A 16,963-nucleotide genomic window follows, 5' to 3' on the forward strand; every position below is an offset into this window, starting at 1 on the left:
AGCCCAGAAGTCCCCAGCTGACCACTGTATGAATATCCAGCTTTGTGCGTGAGTGTTGCACCTGAGGATATGCCTTATCCCCCAGATGTCCATCTTGTAAACTCTCTGGGCACATCATCATGTGAACAAATTTCACCAACAAAAATTTACCACGATCTCGTGGCGGGTAAAGAAATTAGCAGAGGGCCCTTCTTCCACCATCCGCCCCCCACCCCCGGACCTCCCCAACACACACATAGGCTGCAGGTTCCCAGCCTCCAGGGCCTGGGCCTTGTTTGGGAACTGAGTGGGCGGGAGGATGGTGGGAGGCTGCCCTGGCACTTACCCTCGGGGAGGCTGCCGACACCCACTCTTGAATCGTGTGTGTGTGTGTGTGTGTGTGTGTGTGTGTGTGTGTGTGTGTTCCCTTTAGTTATGTACCTTGCAGGCTCTCAAATCCCAGAGACTCTAACTAGAAGCCTACCAGCTGCTTGAGGGTGCAGGAATTTCTTTTTGCCATCATCATTTTTCTCCCCTGTCTGTCCGGTCTCACTTTCCTCCACAGTAAGTTGGGCAGGTCGTCTCACTTTCGTGTCCACTTTCCCAACAAGACCATAGGCTCCACGGGGCTGGCAGGGGGGCTTCATTCAGCTGGAGCATCCCTGCCCCCAAGTGCCCGAGTAGCTGTCCCGGACTCCTGTTGGTGTCCAGTGGAGGCCGAAAGCCCTCTAAGATCTGCGCCAGTTCCCGGGGTGTGAGTGTGGGCTTCAGAGCCTCATGCTCGGTCTGCTTTCCTGTCTGTCCAGCCTCATGTTGACCCAGATGTGGGACCCAGCCACCTCCTCGGTGCCTGCGGGTGTGCGCTTGCACACATTCAGACCACGCACTCCACGCACAGTGAAGATCCGCACATCCCGCCAAGGCTCACGCCACACTCCTTACATCATGGGCCTTAGACCTTCTGGCTGCCGCCCACCACCGGCCATCTCCCCCATCTTCACCCTGCACAGTTCCCAGCCTTGTGGTTGGCCCTTCTCCCTCTCCCCTCTGCCTCTCTTTCTGTAGGGGATAAAAAATTCATGACAGTTTATCAGGCAGCATAGCTTCCTCGTATTGCTGCAATTGGGGCTCCTGACTCCACATGTCCAGGTTCTCACCTCATCTTCCCCCACAGCTCATCCGTTAGCCTTGTTTTCCTTTTTGTTTTTAAAGATTTTATTTATTCATGATATATACTGAGAGAGAGAGAGAGAGGCAGAGGCAGAGACACAGGCAGAGGGAGGAGCAGGCTCCATGCAGGGAGCCCGACGTGGGACTCGATCCCGGGTCTCCAGGATCAGGCCCTGGGCTGAAGGCGGTGCTAAACTTCAGCCTGGGCTGCAGCCTGGGCTGCACCACCCAGGCTGCCCCTAGCCTTGTTTTCCTAAACTAACATCGCACTGCCCTCTCGGGGAAGGTTGTTAAAAAAAAAAAATTGCTTGGCCCATATTGGCAATATGTGTGAACTTGACAGAAAGGCTAGATATACCTCATAATCTCAAAAACACAGGCCTCTTTTGACCCCACTCAGCATTTCATAGGACTAAGAAACATACTCGGGTTTATGAGTAGATGGTGTCTGGAAAGAAATGCAAGAAGCTGGTGATGGTGAAGACCTCCAGGGAAGGTTGCTGAATAAGCTGGGACAGAGACAAGATAAAGAACTTCCTTATCTTGTATTTCCTATATTTAAACCACACTGACATCATACCTATTTAATGTCAATAAACAAGGTCCAGGTATCCCAATGTGCTAGTCACACCAAAGTGATTGTATCCAGTGACCTTAAGCGATATGCGTCATGGGGATAGTTAATATCTACACCTGACAGATTAGGCTTAGAGCCCAGTTCTGGAGAATTTGCCATTTACTGTACACGTCAGTTCTTTCCATGAGAATTTCCTGGTTGGAAAGAGCTGGGCTTCTCAGCACACGGTCCTTACTCTCCAAGCGTTCAGATTCCATCATCTGGATGAGGAGCCCCAAAACTCCTACAGACATAACCCAAGGACACTTCTTAGATTGACAAATATTACAAAATATTCCTCTTAAGAGGAAATAAATTTTCAAGATGCTTTAAATTTTAAAGGTCCACCTGATGGAGGAAAAGAAAGTACATCTGTCGGAACAGAGAGGTAATCATTATGAACGATAACTTCAGTGTGTTGAAGCAATTAATTAGGAGTTCATAAACTATGCAAATAAGCAGGAAAAAAATCTGATTGGTTACCTTGGAGGGGTGCTAGGGAACCAGCTATCGTTTTGAAAACTGATAGACCAGCGTTTCTCCTGCCTTAGCCATATAAATTGTACTACATGTTAACCCAAATGGTTGATAAAGGAGAGTTTTTCTTTATGGACGGCTTCAGAGTAAATAAATGAAAAAAGAGTAGTAGAATTTGAATATCCCCATTTTTAAAACCCGATTTTTCGAGGCAACCATCGTGAGTGACTGCTCCTATCATAAAAAATAGAGATGTCCTTTGTATTTCCTATAAATTTGTTATGAGATGTAGGAATTTGAATACATTCAGGTTTGATTTTTTTCCCCAAGAGGAATATTTATAACTGTGTTGTGTCATTATATGTCTGCTGATGGAAGTAGTTAACTAAGGTATTCTTCGTGAAATAAAAACAAATCTGAATCTAATCAAATGTCTAGGGATCCCTGGGTGGCTCAGTGGTTTAGCGCCTGCCTTCGGCCCAGGGCGTGATCCTGGAGACCCGGGATCGAGTCCCATATCGGGCTCCCTGCATGGAGCCTGCTTCTCCCTCTGCCTGTGTCTCTGCCTCTCTCTCTCTCTGTGTCTCTCATGAATAAATAAATAAAATCTTTAAAAAAATTTCTATATCTCATAACAAATTCATAGGAAAGTTAAAAGAATGAGTTAAATAATACCACAGAGGTGCAGTCAGCAAAATTCAGACCTTGAACAACTTAAGAGGACAAACCACCTGGCTTCTTCAACAAATGAGTTGCCAAAACAGGGAGAAAAAGAGATGGAAGGGAATCTGTAGATTAAAACAGATTTATTTCATAGACAACCAGCCAATTGCAGTGCACAGAACTTATTTAAGTCCTGGTTCAAACAAACTTAAAAAATACCTATGGAACAATTGATTTGAACACTGCGTAGATACCTGATAACATTAAGTTATTGTTAATGTTTTTGGGTATTCTAATAATACTATCGTGATAGTCCTAACAAGCCCTTATCTTTTTGAGATATGTATTGAAATATTTATGATTGAAATGAAAATTTAAAAATATCTCACATCTATGCTTATATATACATAAAAATCTGTGAAAGGATATACAGCTGACCCTTGAACAACAGGTAGGGGGGCTGGGGTGCCCACCCCCTGCAGTCAAAAGTCTGTGTATTACTTCTGACTCCCCCAAAACTTAACTCCTTGCCTACTGTTGACTAGAAGCCTTACCCATCACATAAAGGGTCAATTAACATATTTTGTATATGTATTATATACTGTCTTCTTACAATAAAGGAAGCTAGATAAATAAAATATTCTTAAGGAAATCATAAGGAAAATACATTTATAGCACGGTGCTGTGTTTACCCAAATAAAATGCACGTGTAAGAGGACCTGCGTGGTTCAAGGTGTTGTTCGAGGGTCCCCTGTATAAGGGAATTGTGATGCTGTGTTCTGTTGTGAGGGGGACCAGGAGTCAGGATGGGAGAGAAAGGAACTTTTGGACAGATCATTATCTACTGTATGTAGGTAACACTTTTTCAAAGAACTAACCAAAAAGTAACATAGTGGGGGGAAAAAAGTTAAATTGAACTTGAAATGCTTCTTCGGGAATAAGAATGCATAGACTCCTGTTATAGAACATGTGGATGGATTGGCTCCGACCAATTTCCCAAAGTAGGCCCCAAGGCATCGGAGACGGGCCCACCTCCCCGCCTCCCAGCCAGAATCTGGGGGAGCAACACACACACACATTTGAGAACTACAGGCCTTGGTAACCTGAGTGCCAGCTTTTCAAATACTCATGATGTTGTTGTGGAACTTTGGAATTCCTAGGGCAAAAATACTCCGAAATTTAAATTCAAAGCAGCACAATGCTGAAAGTCTGAAAAGGCTTTTTTTCCCTAGATTTGCTGACAGTGATTTAATCAGCAGATGTCACTATGAAATACTTGGGAGCATCCCTTCCGTGTTGCCTCATTTTTGGAAAGGCAGAGGGTGCTGCTGGCATTGTAACATAGAAGTATTTATGGTAATTTTGTATTTTGTTTAATGAAAATAATTTTTCTTTTGCTTCCAGTGCTTATTAAAAGGTTATCTTTGATTAAGCATTCTTTGCTTTTGTTTTTGTTTTTCCCCTCCCAGCATCATTGACAAAGAAGTTTCATTAATGGCAGAAATGGATAAAGTTAAAGAAGAAGCCAGTAAGTAGACACATGGTTGTTTGGTTAGGAGCCTCCTAGTCAGAAGCAATCCATAGGCCAACTGGCAGTGATATGGATTCTGAGTGAGGTCCTAAAATTCACACTGAAATACCAGCAAATGAGCTCTGTAACCTCAGGCAAGTCCCTTAGCCCCCAGAAACCTTGGGAACGAGGATGACCTGGTGTGGCTCCAGGATAGAGTAGTAGCACCGCTGAGCGCACCGCGGAACAGGTACTCAGCAAATAATAGGTGCCAGGGGAGTTAGCGAAAATTTTGGGCATATAAAGGACTACTTAAAGTTAATCAGGTTTAAAATGACTTTGAATTTAGAATTAAATTTTAAAACGTTAAGTTTGATGCTTTCACAGCTTACACATCTTGCTATGTTACTTATACAGTCCTTTTCACTTGTTCTTTCTTAGGTTCAACTAACTCACGTTTAACAAATTAAATTCCCCTAAAAAAAAAAAAATCAGTCCATTTGAAACTTACTTAAATCCTCCTTAACATTTTGAATTATGTTTATAAATTTAATGTATCTGATTTTTTTTTCCGAGCACTTTAGATGCCTGACAAGGCAAACTCACCAACCTAAGAGCAACATGCTCCAAGCTTTTAAGCAGCTCTTATAAAGATTAATAATTCAAACTTAGAGATGTACTAAGTGAAGTTTTCTTAAAACACTCTGATTCTGTTTACAAACTCCGTCAAATCCGCTGACAGCTGCCAACTTAACACCTCAAAAAAAAAAAATCAATTACATGTTTTAAGTTGAAATCACAAATGAGACTATTTAATGTCCCAAACACTCTGTTCAAATAATAAACACACTTGAGACAATCTTGATCATTGCAAAACTTTTCCTAAATTTAACACAAAATATTAGTATACCCCGGGTTGGATTTATTGTATTATATTTATGCTTATTTCTAATTCTAAATTTTTCCAAATAGCTTTTGTAAAGCTGTTCAACAGATAGTAGGACAGATTTAAACTATCTCAAAAAGGCTGAGGTTCCTGGGATGGACATTTTCCATGAGACTGGACTGATCGTCAGTTCCAACACCGAGCCCCAGTGGAGCTGCTGAGCCCTCTCTTGTTATCAAATGCGGTCTGCTGTTGTTGATGGGAATTCTAAGACATATTTTTCAGCTGAGATATAGTCTTACAATTTTTGTCTCCTGGGCATTTTAAATTCTTCACCCTTACCCAAATTTATCTCTTAAGTTGAATGAATGGCCATCTGTACCCCAGCCAGGTTTCAGCTAAATTCCTTCATTCACCTTTGACTATAGTGCCTTTCTTTTTACCGGAATGAGGGATCTGACCAGATTCTTCATTCTTTTTATATTTTTCTTGCCTGGCCCTGGCCATAATTCAATAGTCACTTTATGAAAAATAGCTATCAGTATTTTTTGTTACATAATTTTTTAAAGATTTTATGTATTTATTCATAAGAGACACAGAGAGAGAGGAAGAGATACAGGCAGAGGGAGAAGCAGGCTCCCCATAGGGAGCCCGACGTGAGACTCGATCCCAGGACCCCAGGATCACACACTGAGCCAAAGGCAGACACTCAACTGCTGAGCCACCCAGGTGTCCCATGTTACACAATTTTTTTAAATGATTTTAAGCAACATGTTAGAATGTAAAAGACAGCATGTTTTATTAAAGAAAACTAACTGTGATCCACGGTTCAGCTGTGGAATATTTAGGTAGTTACACAATCTACTTGATTGTGAAATTATTTTATTCTTATGAAATCTGTTGATTCCTTCAGTAAAAGTTGCTTACCACGTGATCATGTAAAGCTTCATCTTTCTTTTCAGTTTCATGTCCTATTGATAAGAATGTTAATAAGCCAACACAGAGACAAAAGTATCTCTAGCACCAAAACACCGTTACTAGCACATCACTCCCTAAGAGGTTAACAGTAGACCTCAGAGGTCACATGCTCATTCTGTCTTCTTGAGACGATTCCAGGTGCCAAGGCCTGTAGGATTTGGAGCATCTCCGGAGAGCATCCCCATTTTTCAAATTCATCCAATCAATAAACATTTGCCGTGTGCTCACTTCTGTATTGGGCACTATCAGAAACTGGGTTAAACAGGAAACAGCAAATTTTGGGACCTGCACACAGGGAGCTTTCAGCTGAGCCAAAATGGTGAGATTGGTTGGAGGGATTTGCCTGACCTCAGTCATCGGTGCCACAGCTCCTGGTTTTAGAACCACCTAGAGCCCCAGGGAAGCCATTCGGCCTGCATTGGAGGCAAGCAGAACTGAGTTCGAATCCAGTTCCACCCGTCTACTGGCTGCATGATCTTGAACCACTTTGTTAACTTCCAAGGGCTTCGTTAAAGTCCAAGGTTACTTCAGAAAAGGGGCATAAGAAGAGTATCTATCTCAAAAAGTTATTGCAAAGATAAAATGAGAAAATACATGCCAGGCACTTAGCACAGTGCCCGACACAGTGTGTGTACAAAAAGGGAAAAACACTTACCGGTGAGGGGGTCAGTCCAGCCTCCTCATATGACAGCCAGAAAATGACAGCCACAAGGGTTAGCATCTCTCAGTGACCCAGGCATGTGTCTCCACAGGTAGAAGAAGTCACTGAGTTGCCCTCCACTAAGAATTGAACTATCTTTACAACCATCTTGAGCTTGCTCATCTGTGTCCTCCAGAGTCCCTTCCACATTTTCTATGTGCTGCGCATACTACAAACCTTATGTCCTCAATTATAACAGTAGCCCGTCTGTCTGTCATGGCACCTAACATAGTGCTGAGGAGACTGGAGGCACCTCATAATATTTGTTAAAGGAATGATTATGATTAATTTAGTGTCTGTAGGCTGTGGGATCCAAAACTCAGTAAAAAAAAGGAAGTATGATCTAGATGAACATATCTCACTTTATTAATAATATTTGAGGTTAGCATGTGATAGCATATGATACTAAACGTGTCGCATATTTCATTTAGTTCCACAATAGCCCTACCCTACAAGGTATATATGATTATTATGTTTACAGATGAAGAAACAAAGCATGTGCTATGGTCTCAGACTTTGAGGGGACTGAAGGCCAAAATAGGTGTGTTCTTGAAGCATCAAACTTCTTGGAGATCTGGGAAGAAAACATATTAACAGAAACACAGATATATTGTGAGGTAAAATGCAGAATTCACAAGAATAAAAAGGATTTCAAAGGATCTTTGTGCTTGAAGGCTGTGTGTCCCAGCTCCTCCCCACCAGGATTTCAAGTCCACCCTTGCTAAGAAGTATTATTTGAGAAGAAGCCCTAAAATTTTCCATCACTGATGCAACAAGAACAAGCTTCCAATGTGTTCCAAAAACTTGAAGGAATTTATAAATCCTATTGAGAAAATGGATTTCAGCATACCAGATACTGTTTCTAAAAGTACCCAAATATTATTAATGAAGTTCTGAGTTCAATGAAAATTAAAGGTTTATGAAACTGTCTCCCTCTACAGATTTCTGACACGATGGTGCTTTCAAAACATAACTTATTATTCTATTTTAAATTTTAGGATCAATGAATCTTAGGAGCTGATCTGCTTTTGTTTTTTGCTTTTTGTTTCTGTGATGTTTTTTGAGGTGAAAATGTTAGTGTCCCCACAGAATATTAGCTTTAGATCTCCAGTTTTAAGGCTTTTTCGTAATGAAAGGCTTTGAAATGTTAATGAGACTATATGTAAAACTCATCCCAACACTTGCTGATGCAAAAGTATTCATTTCCATATACATTTGCATGAGGGTAAACTCAGAATTTATTGGTGATCTTGCACCTGCATTCCTATTTTAGGGCCCATTTATATCTCTTCCTACAAAACCTTTTGTGTGAATGCCCAAGTCCTCAAAAAAATACAATTATCCCTAATTGTCACCAGTCCCCCTAATGATCCATTACAGAAAGTCAGCTCTGTTTAACTGTGTAGCTGTGCAGGGTCTGCTGACCCCTTACTATCTGCTCACCGAGTCTGGGCCTTCAGAATTTCTTTTTTATCTTTGTAAGAGCGAAATACATTGTTTCATCTTCTTGCTTGAGAATCGTTTTTCTATACTGAGGACTTTAGTCCCATTCCTGTGTTGAACTGTAATGGAATACATATAAATAATCAAGGTATAAGTGCTAAATATGTGTAAGTGGTTCTTCTAGAAAAGGAACTTCTGTTCTTCATTGCAAATTCCTTTTTTTTTTTTTAAAGATTATTTATTTGAGGAGAGCACAGAGGGGAAGGGCAGAGGGAGAGAGAGAGAGAGCGAGTCAGTCTTAAGCAGACTCTGCACTAAACAGGGCTCAATCTCACGACCCCAAGACCGTAACCTGAGCTGAAACCAAGAGTTGGATGCTCAACCGACTATGCCACCAAGGCGCTTCACATATTCCTTTTAAATAATGGGTTGATGCATTCATTCAATCCTTCACTCACAAATGTACATTTTGGGCACGCACTTTGTGCCAGGCCCTAGACATTGTGGACAAAAAGAACTGTAAGTGTAGCCTCTGCCATGATTGGAGATGTCTACAGGGGACAGGCTGGGAATTAATGAGCTGAGCAGGGCAGGGAGTGACCATGGTACGCTGGGTGCCATGCTCCATCTATCAAGGGCAGCAGCTCAAGGGTAGCCAGTTTTGCCACGTGGGAATGTTGACCAACTGTGGCCAGAAGTTGGAATATTTGAAAGAAGCCAGGAACCCAGCTTCCAAATGGAATCTCCTAATTTTCAAATGTGGACAATTAATTTATAAAAGTAATATGTGGACCAAACAAAACTCTATGGCCAAATATGATATTATGCCACCTTTTTGTGACTTCTGGTCTGACTGGGTAACTGGGACATCATTCAGTAATACAGTGTCTGTGTTCAGGTGGAAATTCTTTTCACAGCCACCATGGGGACAAGTTTTTACTAACTCCTCTGCATTCTGAAAGACTCCAGGCACAAATCAGCCTCTGCTCAGCTGCATGGGATTGTAAATGGGAGGCAGGAGGAGTCTTGGTAAATAACCAAAGCATGATTAGAGTAGTTTGGCAAAGAATTAGGCTTTATGAGTTATAGATTACTTATTTTATCGACATCTCAACATTGGTATCAGCATAGAAAAATAATGTTTCTCAGTCTGTCTGCAGAATGGTTTATAGTTTACAGGAAATCTTAACTCTTGATTGCTTTTGAACGTTTTTTGTACAGGGGAAGGGTTTGAAGTGGCTGTTTTTGACATTTATAAGTTAGGAACCTTTACAATCAGAAATCATTGTTTGGCTCTGCATGTGTGCTATGAATCTAGTCTAATAAAGCAGTTGACCTTTGTTCAGCCAAGAAAGGAATGTGAATCCAACATGCATATCATCTTGGTTGAATGGACTTCTTTTTTCTCATAACTCAAAATGCTTGTTCAAAAGAAATGAAGGCAATTCATCTATGACTAAAAATTAGAGAACAACAGGTTATCTTTCGGAAGATGAAATTTCGTATCTAAATCTCACCCTACATGTTTGTAGGCATTGCTTTTGAGCTTTATGATCTTTTGGAAAACACACACACACACACACACACACACGTACACACACACACACACACACACACACACAAACTCACCTGTGGACTACTACATTTGCTTGAACCTTTAGGTCATCTGACAGATGTGAGAAATGCGGCACCAGAAAAGTCCCTGGTGTCTTCTCTGCATGTGCAGATGCTAAAGAGTATACACAAATCCAGTCCAAGCAGGCTTTGACCCACCCTTCCATTTTTCCATGGGGGACACTTAAAGACAAAGACAAGACATTCTGGTCTGGAACTTCTCTCTGGTTGCAAAAATGGAAACAGATCTGCAGAGTATCAAAAGCAGAGGCATTTTTTAGCTCACAAAAAGCTAGTAAAACTTCTGTGTCATATTCCAATAATACAGCTAGTTGCTCTAAATGAGTAAGTGTGAAAGTTTAGGAGGTTTAACGCTGTTAGAATTTAATAGTTCAGCACGTACAGAAGAATGGTTTTTGCTCAGTGGACTCGCTATCTTTGCAATATCATTCAGATGGGATTTTACCAAGTATCTTTTTTTGGTGCTAGCTGTTCTGAGTAATGCACAAGTTGAAAAGTCCAAATTCAGTAAGTGAGATCAGATGCCCGTGAGGAAAACAAAGATGACTACGGGTGTACAGTGGGACCGTGTTTGGTTTGTACAGAAGGGACCGTGTTTGGTTTGGGGATTGGTGGATAAGGACATATGGAAATGAGTGATTGGTCATGAGCACCAAGGGCAAACCCACCTCAGTAACCAGCTCAGACAAACATAGTCATGGTCCAACAGAGCCATCAGTGTGTGGAGGGAGAACTGATTCCAAGAAATTAGGTCATTTAATATGTTTAGATCTCTGGCCCTAACGTATTATTCTTTCTTCTTTGGCAGTGGAAATCCTGACCGCTCGTCAGAAGAAAGCAGAAGAACTAAAGAGACTGACCGATCTAGCCAGTCAGATGGCAGAGATGCAGCTGGCTGAGCTCAGGGCAGAAATTAAGGTCAGTTCTAAAATATCAGAGCCTGAACCCTGAGCGTGAGATCTGATCCCCCATGTTTGCTTCGCGTCCACAGAGTGCTGCTCTCTGAGGATCTAACGTCGTACACCCAGCTCTCTTTCACAGTGTTCAACTAGGGAATACAGAAGGGCGAAGAAGCAACTAATCACTGTATTTAAGTATACTATGGTTTCCAGGGATATATTATTACAGAGGAGAAGCACAAGCTATTTTCTTAGTCAGTGGAGACTGACCCAAATAAAACATATTCAACCATGAATTAAGCTGGAATGGAGGATATTATTTTCTCCATATGTAACTTAGGTGTATGTATATAAACACTCACACCTGTGAACGCACGGTAAGTGTGAAGCCAGTATAACTAAGGACTCTAAAGCTTACACAATATACAGCGACTTCTTTCCTGTATCCCTTTCTAGCTTACTTGCCCTTTTATTAAGAATACCACCCCCAGATATGTATTTATTGGATCTCTACAGTTGCAAGCGATAGAAGCCGACCCTGGCTAACCTGGAGAACAAGTGGAATTTGAAAGAATATGAGTGTAGCTCACCAAAGTGTGATCTGAAAACTCGAGGCTACACTAAGGCAGAAACCCAGGCAGCCACCTGGGTAACATAGACAGCTGTAATTACCAGACTCTCTTCAGGGCACCCTTAGAGTGGGTGACCCTCAGATGTCGTCATCCTTTGTGCTACCCCACCCGATTCACATCCCAAAGAAAGAGATTCTGACTGGCCTTCACTTGGATTGCATACAGACCCACCAACACTGCTGCACTGGGATACGGTTACCAGAAAAAGAAATGGTTACCAGAAAGGCAAACACAAGTATCTACAACAAAACACACGCAAGTTAGTTTACACATTTTACCATATCCTCTTCTTTTTTCCCCAGTACACGAAACATACCCACATATATAGGCCCTCAGCTCTGACCAGCTTCTAGGGTCGAGAGCTTTGAAGACACAGTTGCTACTAGCTTTCTAAGTAGGACTCTCTCCTCATCCAGGCATAAAAGTGGTTGGGTGGGTAGAAAGTAGCAAGTGATTTTTTTTTCCCTCTGCCCTGGTTAGGCATGAAAGGGAGCCCCTTGGGGATAAGAGCCTCCTCTTAGGGTCCTGAGAAGTCCTAATGGCCCTTCCCTTCTCATCTGGTCCTTTTGCTGCCAACCAGTCAACTGCAGTGTCCTCCTACCCAGTCTTTCTGCCTCCACTGTCTCCGTCCAGCCTAAGACCAGAGTAATACCCCAGAGCAGATCTGGGTCCCCTAGTATGGTCTACCCCTCAGAATAAAATTCACAACTAGACTCCTATATACATAAATATATATATATATAACAACTCCCGTGCTCACCTGGCTAGAACATCAAGTGAGGACCATGGAGTCACCAGCTTCTGGGTCTGTTGACATCTATTTATTTTCCAAGTTTCATTTCTGCCTACCCAAATCCCACTCATCATAAAATGGTTAGCGGCCCAGGCTTTGGAGTGAAACAGTTCAGCTCCTGTGACCTTGGGTAACTTAACTTTTCTCTCAGATTCCTAGAACCTCGATTCCGCCTCTCTAAAAGAACAGTACTGACTTTGTAATAATGTGATCGGATGAAAATGAGATTATCAAAAAAAAATGAGATTATCTGTTAAGAATTTGGCCCACATCTAATAAGTGATCAGTATATTTTTTTGTAATGTTCCAGCACAAACGCTCCCTGTGACATAACACTTCCTCAGTTCCCCTTGGTAGGAGATACTTCTTCCACTTTTACATTCGTGAAGCACCTACCACATTCTACCTTGTGTCGTGTTCGGTGGTATCTGGTTCCCTTGCCGTGTGGTAAACTCCCTGGCAAGTTCAACAGGGACTGAGCCATAGTTATTTCTGTATTCCTCACTCTGTCATCTACACACAGATCTTAATTTTAAACGAATTGAAAACTAATCTCTTTCCCACTTCCTTTAACAGCACTTGAAATTCTAACACTCAAGATAATGTCTTCTAGTTTCTAAGGGCTTTGTGGACCTCCTGGGTCCCTCTTACGATAGGGAAGGGTAACAAGCAAGCCATGGGCCAAATGAGGAAGACTGCCAGAAAGCAACCCCAAATTTGTAACAGAACATGCTAGAAGGAGGGCACGGGGTGCTAAAACTTAAATACGTGAGTCCAGACACACATGTTGCTCCATCACAGTTCTCTCCAGGTCTAGGCAGGAGCAAGGCAAGACCCTCACATATTCCCAGAAGAAGGTGCTCGTGCTCCAATCCTGGTTGAACAGAGCCACGCGGTCCAGAACTGGCGGGACCGGCCTCCCGCTTAGCAGTGGTAGCGGAGAAGAGCAGAGTGAATGAACCCGCGGTGTGCCTCAGACACTTCTGTAACTGTGGGGCTCCTGTTCTACTTCTCTTTCCTCCAGCACTTTGTCAGCGAGCGTAAATATGATGAAGAGCTCGGGAAAGCCGCCCGATTCTCCTGTGACATTGAACAGCTAAAGGCCCAAATCATGCTCTGCGGAGAAAGTGAGTTTTGCATACTTGCTAAATAATTCTGTGTGAGTAAGCTTGGTGCTATTTGGAGTCGATATGGGAAATGTCAGGTGCGCGGTCCCCCAGCGGGGTTAAAGCGAGGTCTAAAGAGATTTAATGATCTAAGGTCACAACACAAGTCACTAGAAATGTCAAGATTTGAACTTAGAGTCTTCAAATGCCACTGCCCATCAGTAAATCCCCAGGATGTATTAAGCAGAACAGGTCAACTCGTCTATATCTTTTGCAAACTTTTCTTAAGCACTGCCAGAGAAACTGCCTCTCTGATTTCCAACAGCCTGGTTCCACGGAGACCTGTTACACTGAGAGCCAGTCGCCCTAACAAGTCTGGGGACAATCGGCTCTTCTGTAAAGGGCCCAGCTGTTGTACGTGTGCTGCTCAGCGGTGCCCTGAGCCTCTCCCCTGGTTGGTTCTCTGCGCTTGCCGAGTGAAGTCTGCAGATAATGAAAGACTTCACTTCAACCATTAGCTTTAGTCTTGTTCGCTATTAAGCCTTAATTAGAGCAGTTAATGTGCAACAAAATTGGCTGATCTTTTTTTTCTCCTACTCCAGCCCACCCACCAGGGGAGGTGGGAATGAGCAGGGAAATGGCATCAAGGAGGGGCACAAGGAGGGAAAGGAGGACTGGTGAGGGACATGGAACAGCCACAACCCCAGAGTCAGCTGAAAATTTGAGATTGGGCTGCACTTTTTTTTTTTTCCCAAAGTCGAAAGTTCTTTTCTTTACGGAGTATAAAAGAATAGAAGCTTGATCTAAAAATTAGAGGACTGTATTAAATAGAACATGACATTACTTTTATGTATCTTTTGCACTTTTTATGCGTGTTTCATTTGTGTGAGTTAAATATTACATTTATCGTTTAATTTCTTTTTTTTTATTTATTTATTTATGATAGTCACAGAGAGAGAGAGAGAGAGAGAGAGGCAGAGTGAGAAGCAGGCTCCATGCAGGGAGCCCGATGCGGGACTCGATCCCGGGTCTCCAGGATCGCGCCCTGGGCCAAAGGCAGGCGCTAACCCGCTGCGCCACCCAGGGATCCCTATCGTTTAATTTCTTATACTCTACTATGTAATATATGGTAACAGGATTTGCTTTTATCATTTCACAACATATGGTTGTGATTTTTCCATGTCAATGTATTTAATTCATAATTTATATAAACCTAATTGACGCGACCAGTCCCCTGATTGTGGACACTTAGGTTGCTCCCAACTTTTCACCATTAAAATAAAACTGCTGTGAACATCCTCATTCACATACTTTTGGCAGTTATCTGATTTTCTGACTGCATTTCTTTTTTCTTTTTTAAAGATTTTATGTTTGAGTAATCTCTACACACAACATGGGGCTCGAGCTCACAACCCTGAGATCTAGAGTCTCATGCTCCACCAACTGAGCCAGCCAGGAGCCCCGACTGCATTTCTTTGCAATTATTTTCCTTTTTTTTTTTTTCTATGTGTTCCCTCCCTTATGTAAAAATCTACCCCATTTATCATTCTCTACCCCCAGCTTTTGCCTCATCTCTGAAAAAGCAGTTTGGTTCATAGTTGGAAATACAACTGTCCATGCAAGTTTCCACTTGTACCTACCTGGTGGTGAGCAAGACCCTGATGCCAAGTGACCGGCACCCTCTGAGGAGGGGTGGCCCATGCAGCTTCACCTGCTTTCCTCCAGAGTACTTCCAGTGCCATCTAGTGGGAGGAACCATCCCTTACCAAATAACAAGTGCCCACGTGCAAGACGGCCTCCCCTGCTGGAGACAGGAGTCCTCAAAAGGCCCTTCCAGCTCGGCTTTGTAGAGAGCACATTGAAGACCCCCCGCTAATGAGCCAGAAATTGTCATCTCCAAGTCGTAGGACATAATGACCCCCGTGAAACTGAGCATAGTGAGCACAAGAGCCACTGAAATCCCCTGGTCATGTTTGGACACCCCCCAGTGTGCCGTCACACCTTACCTATAAATGAGGGGACTTGAGATGCATCCCTGTCCTTTCCATTTCTAATGTTCTTTGATCCCTAGTAGTAACTGCTAATCCTCTGGAAGAACCCTAGGATTAAGTCTGATCCAACACAGGTAGCAGAGAAAATTGCTTTTAAAAATTGGTGACAATTTTAAGATTCAAAGGTCTTACTGTCCAGCATGGCAGTCAAATTCTGGTGAAGGGTGAGCGGGAGGTCAGAACTTTATCCTTGAGTGATTCTCTGCAGCCCAGATTCAGCATAATCACATAGAAATCATCTCCTCCAAAACCACCTCTTTCAAAACCAGCAGGGATGGTGATGATAAGCATTGAACAGACCTGCCTGAGCTCGCTGGGAATCTGTAGTTTAGTCACATCGACTTCAGCATTGGAATCGGTGCTGATCTATAGCGGAGCTGTCAAAAATGGGATTGAGAAAAGGCCAGATAATGTGGCTCTCGTGGAATATGAATGATGCTTTGGGGCATGTTTGGGGTTGGCAGGCCTGGCCCTGCTGTCACAGAATATGCATGACCCAGGGTGACAAAATTCCTGACACCCAACAGAACATCATGGCTCTCATGAGCCAAGTGTCCATGTGCCTCCCGATCTCCCTGCGTCTCTATAGCACCCACTGGCCTAGCGATCGGACAAAGACGACACGCACGGGTTAGGTAACGGGGAATCCAAGAGGCACAGTACGCTTGGGGACCAGCATGAGAGGGCATTTCAAGATGTCATTGTCTCTCTTCCTTTTGTGGTTCTTAACCTAAGGAATAGTATCATAGTCGCTCATATACATTTTATTTCCTACAAATGTTTCCCAACCTGGATGATGATGCTGTAATCACAGTTCAGTGATTGTCACAAAACTTTGCTGGTCTCCCAAATGTGAAAGAGCCTTTCAAATGACATCTTTATAAAAAAACAAACCAACAACAACTTAACGTTTTTATGAAGCTCCTGCCAGTGTCTCCCATCTGCTAACAGGTTCCTGAGGCAGGAGAGTCCATGGCACAGCCCCTAACCGCGCACGCTTTCTTGTTGCAGTTACACACCCAAAGAACAACTATTCCTCAAGAACTCCCTGCAGCTCCCTGCTGCCCCTGCTGAATGCCCACGCAGCAACCTCTGGAAAACAGAGTAACTTTACCCGAAAATCATCCAATCACAACAAACCCTCTGAGGGTAAAGCAGCAAACCCAAAAATGGCGAGCAACCTTCCCAGTGCTGCCGACAGCTCTCACCAGGCTATGCCAGCTAATAAGCAGGTAAGCCCCTGTGGGGAGGCCACCTTGCACTGCCTCCCGGGGTCCTGCAGCCCCTGGTGCAAGGTGCCAGGAAGAAACTACCTGCCTGACTTCAGAGGCCTCCATCTGCCGGCTGGTCCATCCGTCCACGTTTCACAGAGGGACAAAGTAGCCTTCATATGCTTTCGCATTAGTAGTGACCCCCTCAGTGAGC

The 16,963-nt window shown here is 43.0% G+C and overlaps 1 protein-coding gene across 11 annotated transcripts in view; it reads left to right on the plus strand.

Moving 5' to 3' along the window:
* SPATS2L (spermatogenesis associated serine rich 2 like) overlaps positions 1–16,963 on the plus strand; it is a 160,775-nt gene that overhangs the window by 140,541 nt on the left and 3,271 nt on the right. For all 11 annotated transcript variants that reach the window (XR_007408975.1, XM_025441879.3, XM_025441883.3 and 8 more), the window contains 4 exons: positions 4,375–4,433; positions 10,866–10,975; positions 13,406–13,508; positions 16,550–16,770. Coding sequence is in view for 10 of the 11 variants with exons in the window: in XM_025441879.3 (XP_025297664.1) it covers positions 4,375–4,433; positions 10,866–10,975; positions 13,406–13,508; positions 16,550–16,770 (493 nt within the window). In the remaining variant the exon portion in view is untranslated. The remainder of the gene's footprint in view (positions 1–4,374; positions 4,434–10,865; positions 10,976–13,405; positions 13,509–16,549; positions 16,771–16,963) is intronic.

This window comes from Canis lupus, chromosome 37, assembly GCF_003254725.2.
Source record: "Canis lupus dingo isolate Sandy chromosome 37, ASM325472v2, whole genome shotgun sequence".
Classification (NCBI taxonomy): Eukaryota; Metazoa; Chordata; class Mammalia; order Carnivora; family Canidae; genus Canis; species Canis lupus.